At 38.2% G+C, this 18,133-nt stretch overlaps 1 protein-coding gene across 1 annotated transcript in view; it reads right to left on the bottom strand.

Moving 5' to 3' along the window:
* Positions 1–18,133, bottom strand: part of CACNA1D (calcium voltage-gated channel subunit alpha1 D) — a 169,076-nt gene that overhangs the window by 51,797 nt on the left and 99,146 nt on the right. Inside the window, exons 11-22 of the mRNA XM_030956521.1 lie at positions 17,466–17,492; positions 15,732–15,892; positions 14,926–15,151; positions 14,574–14,781; positions 12,890–13,010; positions 11,679–11,793; positions 10,924–10,993; positions 10,263–10,332; positions 9,393–9,537; positions 7,758–7,887; positions 4,977–5,036; positions 685–791 (exon numbers count right to left, since the gene is read on the bottom strand). Of these exons, the coding sequence (XP_030812381.1) occupies positions 685–791; positions 4,977–5,036; positions 7,758–7,887; positions 9,393–9,537; positions 10,263–10,332; positions 10,924–10,993; positions 11,679–11,793; positions 12,890–13,010; positions 14,574–14,781; positions 14,926–15,151; positions 15,732–15,892; positions 17,466–17,492 (1,440 nt within the window). The remainder of the gene's footprint in view (positions 1–684; positions 792–4,976; positions 5,037–7,757; positions 7,888–9,392; positions 9,538–10,262; positions 10,333–10,923; positions 10,994–11,678; positions 11,794–12,889; positions 13,011–14,573; positions 14,782–14,925; positions 15,152–15,731; positions 15,893–17,465; positions 17,493–18,133) is intronic.

Raw genomic sequence — 18,133 nt, 5'->3', positions numbered from 1 at the left:
TGCTAGGAGTGCATTTTGAGGAAATAGGAGTGCAGAGTGTTCTAAAGAACACCCTGTGAAACTGAAAGTTTGTGCAGTAGGAGGTCTGGTACCAGCAGGGATCAGAGTGGGGAGCAGCTGCCTGACACCCTCCCCTGCTCTTTAGTCACTAAGGCTTTCACAGATTATTATTAATATGGAAAAACACCCAATGAACCAAGAAGCACATTTAGATTCTTTTACTGTGTTTAGTCTGACCAAACAAAATAAAATAAACCTCACCACTACCACTTACAAACGGATTAAAGTACAACTTCTCTCCCCTCAAACAGTCTAGTTCCATACCCCACAGGTCAACACTGAAAGACCAAGCTCATAAAATCAGATTGCAGGTGTGACAATGGCTCAAGAGAAGGGATTTAAACCTCCTGCAGCTCCAGGAAATCCCTGCTGTACCAACACCAGTGTCATGGGGCTCCTCCTTACTCTCCTGGTAATTGTGGGAAGTAGTAATTTGTTTCCAACCCATATTAGTGATGAATTACAACACCCTCCATGGAAAGCACTCCCTCTTGCCAGCCCATCCCTGAGCACTGGCACTGTACACCCACCCACCATGGGGGAACAAAAGGAGCTGGAACACTGATTTCAGCTTGAAACCCCAGAGCAAAAATAAACCATTGACAGTGTGAGTGTAGTACTTACTGAATCCCAAATGATACCAGAGAAACGCCCACAACCAGCAAATCCAGCAAATTAAAATAATTCCTGCAGAAGGACCCTTTATGAAGGAATGCTCCAAAAGCTGTCATCTAAAAATAGAATTGTTACACACTTAGTCTATATTTCAATTTATTCAAATTCACATTTAGGCTGTTTACAAGACACTTGCCTGGAGTGTGAATGCATATAATACTATCTCACTTTCTAAAATCCTTTTAGATATAAAACAATCCCTCCACATACATTAAATCTTTCACTTAAATCAGAAAAATTCTTCTCAAGCAACATCAATAAATATGCTAATTGTTTCTGATATCAACAAATGTTTTATTTTGTGTAAGAACAGATGAGGCTGAGATCATTACCCTGAATTAATTTGGCCTTTGTTAGAAAAATTGCTACAAAAAAAACATTTGAGATTTCCATGTTTACTAAACTGTAGGGTCCAAATTCTGACTCCTAATTATTCATACTATGTTAAGAACTGAAAAGGAGCTGAAAATGTACTGCCAACACCTGAGAGCCAAAGCTGGTCCAGAAGCAGGACAAGGCTGTCCTAAGGCAGCACTACAAGGTTATTTAGCTTTGGCTTATGGCAGACATGAGTGGCTATCTTGGAAAAACCTGATAACCAACAGATGTTTTGTATTCTGTGTAATCAGAGGTCCCTAAATTTCACTGTTCTGTGGGGAATATCAAACGTTGCTCTTCCTTTTGGACTTTCTCTAAAGTTTTTGTTTTCTGTCCCCATACTTAAAGGAAAAAAGCTTACCAAGTGGATCTTCTATGTATCATTTGCAGGTTTCATTAGGAGCCAGTGATAGAGGCTCTATTAATTATGGCTGCAGCCAGTACCTGGGCAGATGGTTTTTGGTATCACAAAGCTGAATTTGACTCCTAAATCCATGAATGTGACTTCCTACCATAACTGTAAGTAAGTACCAGTTTAAAATGGCACTGAGGAATCCAAATAACCATTAGATGCACAGACTCACCAACTGAAAAGAATATTGCAGAAGTCTTTCCATAGTTATGGATTAAGTCTGAAACACTGGAACTAAAAACTCATAACAAAAACAAGGATACCTCTGGAAAACACCTCCTAGTCAGCTCAGTCACAAGAATTCTAATTTCTTCAGCCTCAAGATCCTCTTACAGAGCCTGAACACTGAGCCATTCCTTATTTTCCATAGGTAAGAGAGTTTGATGCCATCTAGGGAACATCCCATACTGACTGTGCATTTTAATCCCTTTACTCTCTATTCTGTTCCTGGAGGAGTAGGGAAGAGATTTTATTTCACTTCCCCTCACAGCAGATTACTGCAGCTTTCCAGGCAGTTCCCAGCGTAGAGCAGAGCTACAGGCAATGGGCATCCCAGTGCACTGCATCCCTGCTCAGTGTGAGACATTTCCAGGCCTTCTGCATGGCAAACCACCACCAACAGTAAAGGCTGGACCTCTGCAAACGAAAGATGGGGTTTTTTGGGAAGCAAAAATTAATTAATCTCCTTATTCTGTTGTTAAGCCCTCTTTTTCGTGATCAAAATACTAAATATTCCCAAAAGCTAGAAGAGTAAAAATGCTAAAGCTTTAACCTATGCCATGGCATGAGACATATAACACATCTATACAATAAAATTTCTATTAAATTCTCTTGTTCATTTACAGCTTTACAGAGTACATCTAAACTCTGTTGGGAGCTGAACATAAAAATAACCCTGAAAACCTAACTAACATCTATCTACAACTACACATTTACATTGTATATGATAAGAGCAGCACACAAAGTTTCATGTAACAACGCCCACAAAAATTAGGTGAATAATTGACATTAAAGTGCAGGTGAGGTACATGTCTCCCCATCCTCACATGGAGACTCATATTTCAAAGACCACAAATCCCAGTGGAAGAATTTGTTACAACTCTCTAGTAAATTTAAATGGCGTGGGATCAGCACAATAGGGGGAGGTAGAAAGCACAGATCCCTAACCTGACCTTTGATCTGATGTTTTCACCTTTCCCATGATAAACTGAATTTCAATGTCATGCAGGGAAAATTCTCAAATGCTTTAAAGAGATGTTGCAGCTTTCTGTTATTCACATCTTCATTCATACCCTCAACACTGTGCAATGTGGAAATCCTTGTCTGGGAGCAGTAAGAGCACAGCGAAACTTCTCACATGCTGAGAGTATTCTGGTTAAATGCATGCTTTTGTTCAAGTTTCTTCACTACAGGTGATAATATTGCCTCTGCTTATCATAATTTCAGTTTCATATATCTTGTTGCCTGGAAATTAAGGAGTACTATTGTTCCTGCAGGTCTAGTTTTGAATTTTCTCCTTGCAGAGCACTCTCCTTCTGCACAGCTCGCACACTGTGGGAAGCACAGCAGAGGACAGGGAGGGCCCCAGGCACAAGCAAGCAAAGCCAGAGTCTGGGACAGGTTAGCAAAGCAGGCAGGTGTCTGTGTCGGCTCCTGACTGTGCACATCTGCATGGTGCAGTTTATTTTCCTTTACGTGAGTGAGTGCACTACAGAGCTTCCTGGAGAAACCAGAGTCAGAAGCATCAACATTTTTGGTTGTGATGTAGCTTCTTGTTTCCTTGTAATCTTTAAAATTCCAGATTTCAGCAGCCCAAGCTCTAGTTTCCTGCTTCCCTTGGATAACCCATAAATTGCTCAGTGCCACAATCTCTTGCAGTTTGCAGGAATGTTGTTTTTCTTAACCCACCCAGTTAAGCCTCTTTATCCTGCCCTTTATAATTCCTCTGCCTCCTAGAAAAACACAAATGGAACTGCAGGAACTGGAAAACCTGCTGTTCAGAGCATGTGGAACTTTACTGCCTTTCTTCTGTCACAGTTACAATGGTAACATTTTTATGGCTTCCCAAATTCAGAGTTGGGAGCTAGTCTGATTTAATGCTACAGCTCTTTTCAATGCTCTGCTCTCTCCTTTAGTTTGGCTTCTCTCTAGCAGCAAAACCCCTGGATATTTATTTTAGTATGCTACAAATAAGAATAACCAATTCTATAGCAAGCTCTCACTGCTGAAAATGTGAAATAAGGGGATAAACATTAAGCCTGGGAGAAAATTCACAAGCATAAAAATAGCCTATTACTTACAGTACAGCTTATCTTGTAAACAGCCCAAATATTGCACCAATTAGTAATAATCAAATTGCATTGTGAAGAGTATGCACAGCAATATGAGCAAAAGCTGGGAGAAGAGATCTTGTTAAGCTTAATCCTCAACTGGAAATGCATAGTTTATGTACAGATTCTTAGTGCGCCAGCAATTTTTAAGTGTATAAATCAGGGTTACTCAACCAAAGACTTGAGGTGAGAATCAGCACAGCATGAAACATTTATGAATCATATGTAAATCTCTGAAAAAACACTTTGTCAATTTCCAATGAAAAATTTTACTTCCTTGTTCAGCATTTTGTTTCATGTGAATGCATTTTTTGGTTATTTATCTTCTTTACCACAGTAAATCTTGTACATTGAATATCTGAGTAACCCCAATAGATATCCTTAATAATCAGCACACAAACTATACATTAAAATGCCAATTTTTGGCTCATGCATGGGTAATACATTTAAGCAAGCATAATTATGCCTGTCTGTGAATTTAAATGTATGCCCAAAATAAATGCAAAGTATCTTAGTGTATAGATAGATAAATGCAAGATATCTTGCAAGTCCTATTGCAAGAAAATAGTTATCTACTATTTTAGCTCTGTGGATATAGTTCAGCAAAATAAATGAGAAATTACATGCTCCCTCCTTAAAAGACTGGTTATCTCTTTCAGAAATGCCAGAGCAAGGAGAAGGAAAAGCTCATGCGCAGTGATTGATTTTTCCCTTTTCTGACAACTGTAAGTTTAAAAAGGGTAAAAAATGAATTATTAAACTGATGTAATGATAAAAAATCAGCTTCTTCATGCACCCAATGGTAAAAAAATAACCAATCAAAACTATGAGGAACTGTCAAATAAAAAAAAATCCTCTAGTTTAAAAAAGTTTAGCTTTGATAGCTTAGAGAAAAGGCAAAGAACACTTCAAGGGCCTTTTCTTGGCAGGTGACACACAAGGAAAATCCTTTTAAACAAGCTTCCTTTAAAAACCTGTTACCTTCAAAATGATCTCAAATGTAAACATACTAGTGAAGACATAATCTGCATACCCTAGGATCTGGAAGGTAAACAAAAAGTTACAAACATTATTGCTAAAGCTGCTTTTGGGCTAACAAGGATCAATTAACAATGCATTACCTTTAACAGGATTTCAACAGTAAAGATGGCTGTGAAAGCATAGTCAAAGTAACCAAGTATCTGCAAGGTATAATATGTGCCACAGTAAGAAATCCATCTCTTAATAATTTTCACAACTTAGACCACATACACAACACCTGAATTAATCTACGTAGACAGACGGAGGATTTAGACAAAGTAGTTTAAAATTCCAGCTACTGTGAACCATTTTTATTTGCTTAAAAATTGAACAGCTGCCACTGTGCTCATTAGATTTCACCCCTCAGTAATTTGCAGGACCCAATAGGCAATAATTTCTTTAAATTCAGACTTTTCCTCTACCAGCTTTCACAGATACTTTCTTCAGCCTTTAGCAGAGAATCTTAAACAAAGAATAAATACTTATTAATAATGTCTGTGGTTTTTACCAAAGTATTGCATCACAAAATAAAACTTCAGTGGCTGCTTCTAGAGTGCAGATCACCCCAAATTCTGCTACATTATATTGTTCTGTATAGGCTTGTGCAGAGTGTCACAAAGCTAATTAATTAATAACTAATCACTTAAAATCAGCACCACAACCCCTTTTTCTTGAAGTGGGAAGATACAGCAGTGATTTATTTGTACGAAATCTAAAAGGACCCACAAGAGTTGCACAGTGAAATGAAGTTTCTAAGAGGATTGTGGCTGTGGGATTGATCTCACTGCACAAGAACAGCTATTTCAGAACCACCCAGAGCTGTGGCCACATCACTAACACCTAAATCAGGGAACTGCAGGAGGCTGGGAGTTTAGTCTCAAGGATCCAGCAATCCACCTAGCCAACAGCTGTGCACAGAAGTATCCTTCCTGCAGTTCAGCAACTAACCAAGTGGGAAGGAGAAATAAAATAAAAAGACAACACACAAAGAAGTTAGTCACAAATCAAATAAGAACAAATCATTTTTCCCCCCATATTCCATTGAACATCCCATCCTGCTGTCTCTTGGTGTGGCTGAAAAAAATAGGCAAATGTTAAAGCCATATGACAAAGATTAATCAGTAACCAATTCACTCCAGACTTAAAATAAAATAAAAAATTCTTAAAGGCATTCCAGCTTCTAAACTTTCATTCTGTTGCTGACCTGGCTGATGGAGGGAACGTGAACTCTCAAGGCAGTAAAAAGAAAATTAAGCAGGCCTGGGGCATGTGAGAGTACTTACAACAACACCTTCCTGAAATCCCTCACACATTTTATCTATGTCCCAAACAGAAATAATTTTCAGTTACCATACTCTCCACTTACATTTTCCTAGTGCTTCTCTAGTTACAAACACAATTATCAGCCCTTGAGGCCATTTCTATAATAACAATTTCAGTATTCTCCACCAGCTCTCTCTTTTTCCTACCCATTAGTGTGATTTATTTATAGGATCACATTGGTCCAGCTTTGTAGATAAGGGAAGTACACTGCTCTGCTGAATAGTGCATGAAGAGTGTCTTTGTGCTTTGGCCTCTTTTTACCTCTGGAGAAAGTTTTAGCTTTTTGGTTTTTACTAAACTTACTGGAAAATTGTTCAGAGAATGCCAACAGCCTAAAGATTTTCAGAGGTTGCACTAACACCAGCAAGAACCAGAGAGATACAACCTCTGCAGCCTCAGGGCCACCTGTCCTGCAGGATACAGAAAAGTTTCTCTGACTCTGTGACCATCTCTACAGGTCATTTTGTACCTAAAACAGGAAAGGCCTGGAAGTTCTGTCAAAGCATCCCCAAAGTCCCCATGGACCACTACCAAGCTGCACCATCTCAGCCATTTTCTACCTAATCCAAAGCAAGCCCAACTCACAAGACTGTGAGAGTCTTGGTACACAGCTGAATCAAGTGCAACAAGGCTAAAAATGTCCATGGTCATGAGAGTGGATTTATTTTAGTTTCTCTGTCTGATAATGGTGCTTTTGAGTAACAGTTAAGTATTCCACTAGATGAAGCACTTAAAATGTGCTTAAACAAATTCAAGAATTTGTTTTGGGAGAACACAGGTGTTTAGTCCCCACATAAACTACAATTTTATCAATTAATAGAGACATTACTGAAATTAATAGTTTTTAGGCTGAAATGGCATTTTTCTCTGAGTCAAGGCAAGAGCTGGGCATGTTCTGATCCTCCTCTTACATGTCTTTTAGAGAAAAGTGAGATTTGTTTAGTTTGTGATGCAGCCAATCAAGAATCCAAATATCTTTGAGTCCAGCGTGGGGGTAACTCAAACCCCTCTGAGTGGCCACACAAGCTTCCCTGAGAGAGGAGGTAACACCCTCATGAACCCCTACACTCACTGACAGAGGGATCATCCTTGGCCATCCCCAAGGCCACATAATAGAGTCAATGAACAGAGGACACATCAGAGTCTGTTCCATACATGATAAACAGTGATAATTTTAACTGGCATTTTAAAATCAGCATCAAACACTGTGAAGTAGTAAGAGTGATTCAGGAATCGCACATCAGTTACTCCAGCTGCAAAGTAGGGAAAAATATGAAAATTATAGATATGATATTCAGATGGAGAATATTTTATCCTGATATATTTATAGTCACAGAAAAAGCATTATGTAAATAAAAAACATTTTTAATACTGATGGTGTTCCATCACTAGAGCTGTCTCTAAAGATATATGCTTCTTAGAGCAAAAGGAATATAAATGTATAGCTTGAAAAAGAAGAAGGAATGTTTTTTAACATGAAAATTAAAAACAAGGCACTAGGCCCAAAGGATTGTGTCTGTGAGGGTATATTTGGCTTCAGACAAAAATGAAGGGCTTACATTATTTCGAAAAGAGTGGCTGCGAATTGGATCTTCTGCTGCTAAGGAAACACTGCTCAGCATGATGAAGACAAGGATGAGATTGGTAAAGATGTGGTGATTGATAAGTCTGTGGCATCCCACTCGAATTCTAAAGAGGAGATACAGAAATACACCATTTTTGCACACAGAATTCAGCAGATGGTTAATACACAACATGTTTTCTGTTACTCTGCCAGCTCTGATGGAACGGAGCAACAATCAGCAGCTAGAAGCAATGCAAGTCCTGAAGCCATCGGTCTGATTCCTTAGAATGTAAATAAATCCAAAATCCAATTCACCCATTGTGAAGATGCACTTAAAGCCATCTGGGAGGGGTTGGTTTCTATTGGGTTATGAGCACCACAAGTTGCAGTGCTTGTAGCACCTTGCACGTGCAGTCACAGGTCAGAAAGACCAAGGCTAGATAATAAATCATTCCAGATCCCCAGTTCTATTTGATTCTCACTGAAGTTGTCAAAATTACTCATCTTGAGAGATGCAGCTTAGGCTGCAGATCTCCTTGTGCTACTTAGGACTCAAATCAGAATCTCCATGAAGATTTTCTTATAGAATTACAGGACAGGTGGGTGTTGGAGGCTCCAGAGCTGTCAGGCTTTAGCCACATGACGTGAAGTGTAACTGTGCATATGCTTAGAGTCACTGAGCCCAAAGTAATCACAAATACAGAGCAGGCCTGGGATTAAACTGACACAAAAGGCAGGATCAGGTTCATAACTGACTAACACTGAAGTTGTCTAAATTCTGATGCAGACTAAGGTTCTTGGCTAAAATTTTTCCTCCTGTTATTAAGTAGATGATTGGAGTGTGGTGTATCTTAGTTAAGCAAATTGGCCATTTTAGACCAAGAATGCATAGTGTTAGTTGAAGCTGAAAGCAATCTGAAATGTTCAACAAACTTAATGATTTTGCATCCAAAACATTTTATCGTGATCTTCTTCTAAACTTGATAGCCTCTATCACTGAAAGGGAGCATTCCCCCATGCCAAATAAATATCAAGTAAGGATTCTACTGACCAGTCAAGCTTGCTGTTTTCACCAGGGTAGAACTCCAAATGTTCTGGAGTTGGACTAAAGTGGTGAAATATTCCACTGTCTCCCCAAAATCCAACTATTACATTTCTTGATTTTTTGAAATAATTTGTCTTTATCTTTGATGCTTGTTTGAATCTGGGAAATGCTGTTACCCTAAGAGGAATATGTGCAACCTTTCTCCTACTTTTCTCTTTTTCTGGTTTCTCCTCCACAAAGGTTACTAGGGTTACTACAATTCTGTCTCATGCAGAAGATGTTCAGATCTTTTATATCCAGTGACTAACATAGTACATAGATAATACGCCTCAAAGGGTACTTTGCAGACATGTGAGAACTCAGACTACATGTACAAAATGCTATTATCTTCAACAGTGGGAAGAAAACTAACATATTTTTCAAATTCTTCTCATTTATCAAGTCAATTAGAAAATTTTAAGAGGGAAGCCAATCTCTTTTTGTTGAAGACACTAGATTTCTACTCCTGGTCTCCCTAGAAGGAGGTCTGTTACTTCACTGCTAAACCTTGATGTCTAAACCAATATTTTTCAAAGTCATATTTACGGGTTGGTGCTGCTGAAGATGAAGAAGGCACTCCCTTCAGGGATAGGTGTTATCTTCTCCTTCATGTTGAGCTCTGATATCCTACGGGGACGTGGGCCTGCTGGTACCTCTGGCTCATCCTCCTCCTCTTCTTCATCTTCACCTACTTTAGATTGAACATTCCTTTTACTATAAACTAAAAAATATCAAGGTTTTGTTCATTGCAATACAAAAGTGCAGCTTGTATGAGAATACACATAGGAAATATACATTCATAGCATAACTCTGAAAATCTATACACATCCAAATGCTGTCACAAGCTCTCACACAGGGTGCTGTGCACACGTGGGTGTGTGCATGAGTGCATTAACTGGCTTTGCTGGCCCTGAGCAGCCTCACCTGGGGACTGCTGGAGCCCCAGTTCAGCTCAGCCCTGACAGCCTGTCCATGCCTGAGCCGAGGGCTGAGCTCTGGGCACTGGGTGAGCACTGTGTGCTCAAAATTCAGGACAGATTTCTGTGCCATGCATCCAGACAATCAGGCAGAACTGATTTTTAGATAAGTATGTTCACTGGGCCAAGAAAAAATTGACCAAACATCATCAGCCCTGGAATGTCCTCTTTTGCCAAACGTTTCAGAGAAGTTTAGAATTTGCTCTCCCATCCAGACAGTGTTACCAAAACAGTCCTGAGGCTCACAATATTAACTCTCAAATGCTGCTTGTACTGTCTAGGAAGCTGCAGAACAAAATAATACTTAGGCCCATTTATCCACAGATAAGAGAGCACAACTTCACTGGCTTCAAAGGAATTGATTTAATGTTCACCAAGAGCAAGTTTAGGGTATTTTAGCAAACAAATTTAAATGTGTTTCTAGCTAGTATTCACATACCTGGTACATCACAGGGGGGATAGGGATCTTTATCCTCGTCCTCTCCTTCTCCATATTCGCCAATTGTCACCTACAGAAATGAACGGGATGCACAGGAAGAAAAACAAATTTTAACATAGAGTACAAAGCCCACAGAAAGCAAACCAAATAAGGCTCTGAAGTCAGAGAAATTAGTTTTCTGAAACAGAGTAACTCTGAGAACGTAGGAGAGGTGACAATTTATTACTCATTTTCAATAATTATTTTTCTATAGTATCCACATTTCTCTGGCTGCGTAAATCCCAATAAGAATAGAACAAATGCACTTGGATAAAATCTACCAAGAATGTTTGAACATTCTAAGAGTTTATCATTCACTGATCTTGCTGGACTTTTCAAGCAAAATACCTACAGGAATCCTAAGAATAAAATCACATTTTTCTAACATTAACTATTTTGTTCTCTAAGAGCTTCCCCTCTAAGGATATCCTGGAACCAAAAGGATTTTTCTGGTTTAAGAGACACTGTGAGAAAGCGAAGAATCAGAAGTTTCCTTCACCTGGAAAAAAACATAGGGATGATGGGCTCATAAAAGAAATTGTACAATGCACAATACAAAGTACTCCCTAGCAAAATCAGTAAAATTGCTTCTTAGAAAAGAGACAAGGTTTAGGATAAACACCTTACTATCCTTGGGCTTCTTCTGGTCACCTTCTGACTTCTCACTTTTTTTATTTTCCAGACTCTCCTTTCTATAAAATAATACAATAACAATTACAAAGCATGCCATGTAAAGACAGACAATTTTAAATGAACTATACCAATTCTATGAAAATCTGAAAGCCTTATAATAAAATATTTGAAATATTTTGTACAGCTCTAGGGGTCAGAGCAATAAAATCTACTGCATTTGAATGCAATGATCCATTTAAAAGATTATTATTTTGAATATAATTCCAGAGGCTAATCCCTAAAACATTCAATGCATGATCATTACTCCCTTTCTAGAGGGATAAACTGTGCCCTTGGACTCATACAAACAACTTTCATTGACTTCAACAGGCTTGCACTGATTTCAAAAGAAGGTTTTCTACTTGTCTATATAAGGCTTAGAGAACTGATTCCACAGGGAGCTGTGCACTGGCAACAACAGATAAATTCTTGTGCTAATTGCACAATAAATCCAACTGTTGCAATGTTTAAATATCAGCTGGTTTATCATTACATTCTTAATTCACCCCAATTACTACCTAACTTTTACCTAAAATTATATTGTTTGTCTATTATTTTAGTGTCTAGACAAACCCTTTTATTTTTTCCCTGAATCCAGCACATTTTGAAGTTGGTAAAGACATTCGTATAAAAACATCCTTATGGAAGAATTCTATACCCTCCTCCTTCCCTCTCCTGCTGGTTCAACATGCCCATCTATTTTACCTCGCATTCTTTTTCCTTTCCTTTTCTTCAGCTTCTTCTTTCTGAGCTGTATTTAGACTTTCAGCATCTGCCAAGTTATCCACAGCAATGGCCAAGAAGACATTTAGCAAGATATCTATTTCAAATCATTTTAAGGACATTATGCCTTACCACACTTGTGTGGTTTATTATCAGCATAAACACTGACAATGTGAGAGATATAAAACACATGTTCCCAACCTACAGCGTGGAGGTTTGTGATGCTGGAGTGTACTGCAAATAACACCCATTTAATGGACCAGACTGATACTGGCTGTAAAGTGAGCAAAGATCCATTAGGGTCATGGGTTTTAAAATAGCAGAATGCTTGAGGTATTTTTTTAAATAAATGAAATTCAACTTCATGCTAGCCTGAGCAAGTCCATGAATATGAAATTGTCTATTCTATGTGAAGACTGTTCAGGCATTTTGAAAAATTCATTTTTATAATGCACTGTCTTTCATGTCTACAACAATCTATATCAAATTCAGTTCTTCAGTCCATATCAGTTAACCACAAATACTAATACAAATACCATATAGGACAGAAAATACAATGGTTTTGCCCTTTCATCACCTCCTGACCTTTTAAGAACTTCTGAGAGAGGCAGTAATTTGTTTCTACGCGGGGCCAAGGAAGTATTTCCAGATCGCTGAGGGCAGGGAAGGGGAATGTTGCAGTAGACTTTGTCCCAGCTGTGCCAGGGTGTGTGCCCTGGTCCCTGCCCTGCAGAGGGTCCCTGGCTCACCCTCAGCCCACGCCAGAGCTCAGGGCTGCGCTGAGCACTGGGGATGGATGGGGCACCATCACTGCCCATGGGCTGGGCTCCAGCCCTGCTCTGCCAGCCATCACAAACAGCAGCAGGGCACAGCTCCCAGGGAAGGAAGAAAGAAAACATTCTCTGCTTTCTGCTTAGTGGTAGCCAGAGATGGCCTGGAGATCCCTGCCTCTGGTTCCTCAGGGAAGAGGGAAAGGAGATGGCCTGGGAGATCCTGCCTCTGGTTCCTCAGGGAAGAAGGAAAGGAGATGGCCTGGAGATCCCTGCCTCTGGTTCCTCAGGGAGCAAGGAAAGCTCTGTTTAAAGGTGCAGAGAGCCCTTGCCCATGGCCATTGACCCCCTCCCAGAGGGATTTTGTGGATGTCCCTGGCACACAGCCCCATCAGAGATGTTTCCAGGCAGTGTAAAGGATACAGTTACCACAGATGAAGAGGATAATGAAATATATACAGACAATCATGCCTGAGGATGAGGGACCACCGTATGCCATTATGCCATCATACATGACAGCATTCCAGTCTTCCCCTGTTAGGATCTGAGGAGCAGATATTAGGAGATTAATAGTAACTCAGCATCAAAAGTGAACAGAGAACACATTTCCTCTGACCACACAACACAACTAACCTTCTGTATGCATAAAGCAATACTGTGTTCTTTTCATGCATTGTTTTAAAATTCCCATTTAAACCTCTCCTGAAAGCTTGGGGTTAATTCTACCAGCTTCTTTTATTTTGTGCTATGCATTTATACGACTGAACTTCAAAGGCAAAAATAATAAAAATGAAATTCTACTGAAATTTTATTGATCTTGGCATGCCAAAGTAAGAGCCCTGGTTTTCAGTAATGCCACTTATATAGCAATGCCAACAAACGTCCATCACTTAAAAATCAAGTTAGTATATGTTTTAAGGTTCTTTTTTTAAATACTGGCCACAAATCTGTACTATGATAAAAATTCTGAGTATTGCAATGCAGGCTTTAGGGGCACTTCATATATTTCTAAGCAACTTCTGAAAAAATATCAGTTTCATCCTGAGAAAACATGCAATATTCACTCTCCTTCCAAGCAATTAAATGGTTAAGAAAATAAAATGCATGCCATTTTCTAAAATTCTTTTTTTGAGAGCTAAACTTATCCAACTAATTTTCATTGCTGGTGGGCACCCAACAGGTTGGTTGTTCCTGAATGTCTTCTAAAACTGAAGGAATCTCCATTCCTTTGAAAATGAGGCATCCTAAAATCTGAATTAAATCTAAATCAGCTGAATTGGATAGTAAAGGTTTAAGTTTTTGTAGGGGCAATGTCAGGTCAAATGTGAACACTTTAACCCATAAGGAAATGTCTCATTAATATTTCCTTATCTTGAAATTAAATGGAAAGATTTTTCTGCTTGCTCTGGGCAAACAGCAGATGAGACCTCTACCAAAGTGACAGGAAGTTGACATCAATGTGAATCCTGCAGGGTCAGCTTTAACTCTCACCTACAGTGGCTGAAACCAAATATTGTGGTAATGTACACAGCCAAGTGTGAAGATGGCGAGCAAAATGAGACCAAATAGCCTAATTTCAGTATCCAAATTGGGAAAAATAAGTTTTAAAAAAGGACCACAAATAAGTGAAAAGTAAACTCTAAGTATGCCCCTACCACTTCACTAGTAGCAGACAAGTTTGCCTTAAGATTTTAATGAAACCTGGTCTCTAAAGAAATTAATGCTTATTTTTAATTAATTAATGCTTATTTTTTCTTATAGTGATATGACCCCAATGTAAATGTTACACATCTAATAAGTTAAAGAAAATAAATTGATCAAAAGAAATATAACACTCCACCTCTTCTTCATGTCATGTGTTTGATGGAGAAAGGAGATTTAAGTCTGTGAAATAACACGACAGCTATGTTGCATAGATAGATCAAAGATATGAAACAAATGGTACAAATGGTGCAAAGTTACCAGAGTACTGAATTTAATGAGCAGAATGCTACTTAAAGTAAACTGAATAAATAGTATTCATGATTTTATTTTCAGGCAACATGATCACTTAAACAGTTTTGTTGATCAAAGGTAAAATGTCTCATACGGGATGAAAGAAAGTTACCTGGAATACAGTTAAAAGGGCTTGTGGAAAATTATCGAAGGTGCTCCGTTTTGTTTGAGTTTCATCAAAATTAAATTTGCCTCCAAACAGCTGCATTCCAAGCAACGAGAAGATTATGATGAAGAGGAAAAGCAGAAGCAACAGTGAAGCAATGGACTTCATTGAGTTTAACAAGGATGCTACCAAGTTGCTCAGGGATGCCCAGTGCCTATAAATTAAAATGCGTGTGTTAACACACACCAAAAAAACCCCAAACAAAACAGTAAAAGAGCAGTGCATGATGAAGTATTACAAAACAATTGCTGATCACTCTTCAGCTATCCTTAGAATTAGCAGTATTAGATAATCTTACCTTGTTACTTTAAAAATACGCAGGAGACGAACACAGCGAAACACTGAAATTCCAAGGGGTGACATAATTTCCAACTCCACCAAAATGGTTTCAACAATGCCACCACAAACAACGAAGCAATCAAAGCGGTTAAAGAGAGAAACAAAATAGGCCTGTAGGCCCAAGCTGTACATCTTTACTAACATTTCACAGGTGAATAAAGCCAGAAGAACTTTATTTGCGATATCTGGAACAAAATATTAAAGAAAAAAAGATTCTGAATTGCCTCATAGATTCCAGTTTTATTTTAACATATCAGTACTATACTTTCTACTTGAGTTTGCAGCTTTTTGCCTAAAAAGGAAATACTTCTTTTTTCATGTTGGACTCTAGTTGATGCTTGAGTGGCAAAAGTTACACAAGGATGTAAAGCTTCCTGCCAGCTATAAACTATTCATCTTTCCAATCTGTTGTGCAGTTCATGGTTCCTCAGCTCACAGCTTGAGTCCACACTGTAACTTAAGCAACCAGCCCACAGCAAGTCCTGCTGTGCCAGTTCCCACTTCCTCCTCATCTTTCAAGCACAGTTACACGATAAAAGTACAGTTATTTACAATTTAGCATTGTCAGGTCTGTGCTGCTGTATTACTCAGCTGTGCTACAGCTATGGAAATCAAAGACCACATTCAGTTATCTCTTTTATCTCCCTCTGGCTGGGCTGAATATCCTTCAGACAGCAAACAACAAAATGGCAAAGTACAAAACTAGCCACTGAGAGAACGCAACCACCCATAGTCAAGACCAGGACAAGTAATTTTTGACTGTACCTTGGATCTGGGTCAGCCAGTCTGGTTGATTGTAATGCTCTGATGAGATAGTTAACGTGTTCAAAAAGACCAAGACAATAACAAGCCAATAAAATGTGACAGATTTTACTGCAGCCCTACATTTTCTTCTGTTAAAGCGGTTCCAGCGACGCCAGCGTCGACTGAAAGTTCAAATAAAAATAAATTTATTATTATATGGAAAACACATATAAACTTAAGGAGAGTGTGGTTTTCTTCTGTGTAGAAAACAAGTTCAATTGTGTTTGTGTGAGCAGGTGTATTTTCATAAATATGTGTATAATACTTCAATAGCTGTGTAAGTCATCACCAGTTGAAGATTAGGGACCGCTAACATGTTATTCCTTTTTTTATATTTCCTAATAGATTTCTAAATGTAAACCACAACATTTGGAGACTCCAATTGCCTGTGACATAATTAGATTAAGATGCATTTAACATTTCATTGGGTAACAAAGTATATGTATCTTTCCAAGGCCCCATACATTTAGTAGCAATAAAGAAAAGTCAACGAATCAATTCAGAATTCAAATTAAATTCAGTATAAAAATGTAGGCTTTGAGTTAAACCACAAAGAGAATTCTGGCAGCATTAAACAGAATAGGAATGCTGAGGTCACCTTTTAGAAATCTACCCTATAACATCAGAAACCTTCTTTAGTAATTCCTAGAGATTTCTACTGATGTGCACTGAAATTGTGTCAGTGGGCAAATGTCTGTGAAATAAAAAAGACCGACAAGCTGAGGCTGTACCTAGATATGAGCTGGATTCAAAAGTGAGGATATATGTTTGGACTCATAAAACTAGATTTCTCTGCTTCACTTCTGGGAACTCTGTTCAAGCATTAACTAAGTTTTCTTTGTACATCTTAAATTTGTACTTGTAGTAAAGGAAATCAATACTGGTTTCAGATATCAGTACAAAGACGATTCAAGCCTTGGCAGTATTCTAACCATATAAAGGAAAAATATCCTGTCCTGCCCTAATTCAACATGGAATTCAAGACATAACATTCTTATCTTTCCAATCCCCTGCTCTAAGGGCTGTGTCCATGGCCATCAGCAGGATGCCTCACTCTCTGGGTAGGTTAAACTGACTGTTCTGACACTTCCAGAACACCCTAATATTGAAGTCCATGAGACAATAGAACAATATGAAAGAATATTGAAGAACAACAATGGTGGCATATTTCACTTATAAGACTCACAAGCAGGCTCAAACTGCATAACTCCAAGCTTTCTGAACCCAGTGGGGCTATTTTTTTGTTTTCCCCAGAAAGATGTGTGGAGCCAGTGATAGCAAAATATAGCTAACTGGTATATATATGAATGTGTATGAATAACATAGGCATACATAAACAGACTACAGAAATAAAACAAAAATTCAAAAAGGAGAATAGCAGTAAATTTCTCCATTAGGTTGATACAAGTAAAGGCATGCTCCCAAAGATTTACTTCTATTTTGACTTGTAGTGCAGCAGGTAGGCGAGCTTGCAATGAAAAGCATTTTCTATTTTGATCCAAAGGCATTTTGACATTACTTTCAAAACAATATCCTTGATAAGTTATGGCCTGACTTACTTTGTGCTCAAACTCAGTGTACTGCCATTGCAGAGTAAATTCCAGAAGCTGGAGTGAGGATCAGCCCAGAAGAGTGAGAATTGAACCAAGATTTTGCATTTACCTTAGAAAGTGATTATAAGAGGAAAATACTGACCTGAACTTGGATTTTGAGATGGTTTGACTAGAAGAAAAAAAAAAAAACATTTTTAAGAATGGGGAACAATTAATTAACAAATTCATTTTCTTTAGAATTTCACATCAGCATTACACATACATAAAACAAACTTCTAACAAAATGCATCACGAATGCTGAAACTCTTTTGTCTGTTATTTATTTCCTGAAATACTATTTCAAAAACCTTACAAAATTTCTTGGTGAAAGAAAGGAAATCTCCTTTAAAACTCAGTAAATAAATTTTGAATAAACATGTAGAAGCTGCCTGGAAGTCATGAATATCTGAGCAAATAAATAGTGAATACCATGGGTTATAGAAACACTCTCATATATTGTTATTGTCTAAAAAAATACATATTTTCCAGGTCATGCATATTTTAACAGAAAATATTTGTTTTTACATGTCATTAGAAACTTCCATTCTTTTCTTATAATTTTGGACAAAAATAGTAATTTATACAAGCTTCTAGGAAATCATAATTCCACTCCAAGCTGAGTTGAATTGTCTTACACCATCTTAACCTGAGAATTTTAGGAGCGCTTTAATACTCTTATAATTGGTCAAATATCAAACTCCTGCGTGTGCCATACAAAGCCTGGCTATTTCAGGGCACTTTTGTCTAAACAAACAGTGGGGAGAGAAGGAC

This window comes from Camarhynchus parvulus, chromosome 12 (assembly GCF_901933205.1).
Source record: "Camarhynchus parvulus chromosome 12, STF_HiC, whole genome shotgun sequence".
Lineage (NCBI taxonomy): Eukaryota > Metazoa > Chordata > Aves > Passeriformes > Thraupidae > Camarhynchus > Camarhynchus parvulus.
Note: the sequence above shows the minus strand (reverse complement) of the source record. Positions and strands in the feature narration are given on the sequence as shown.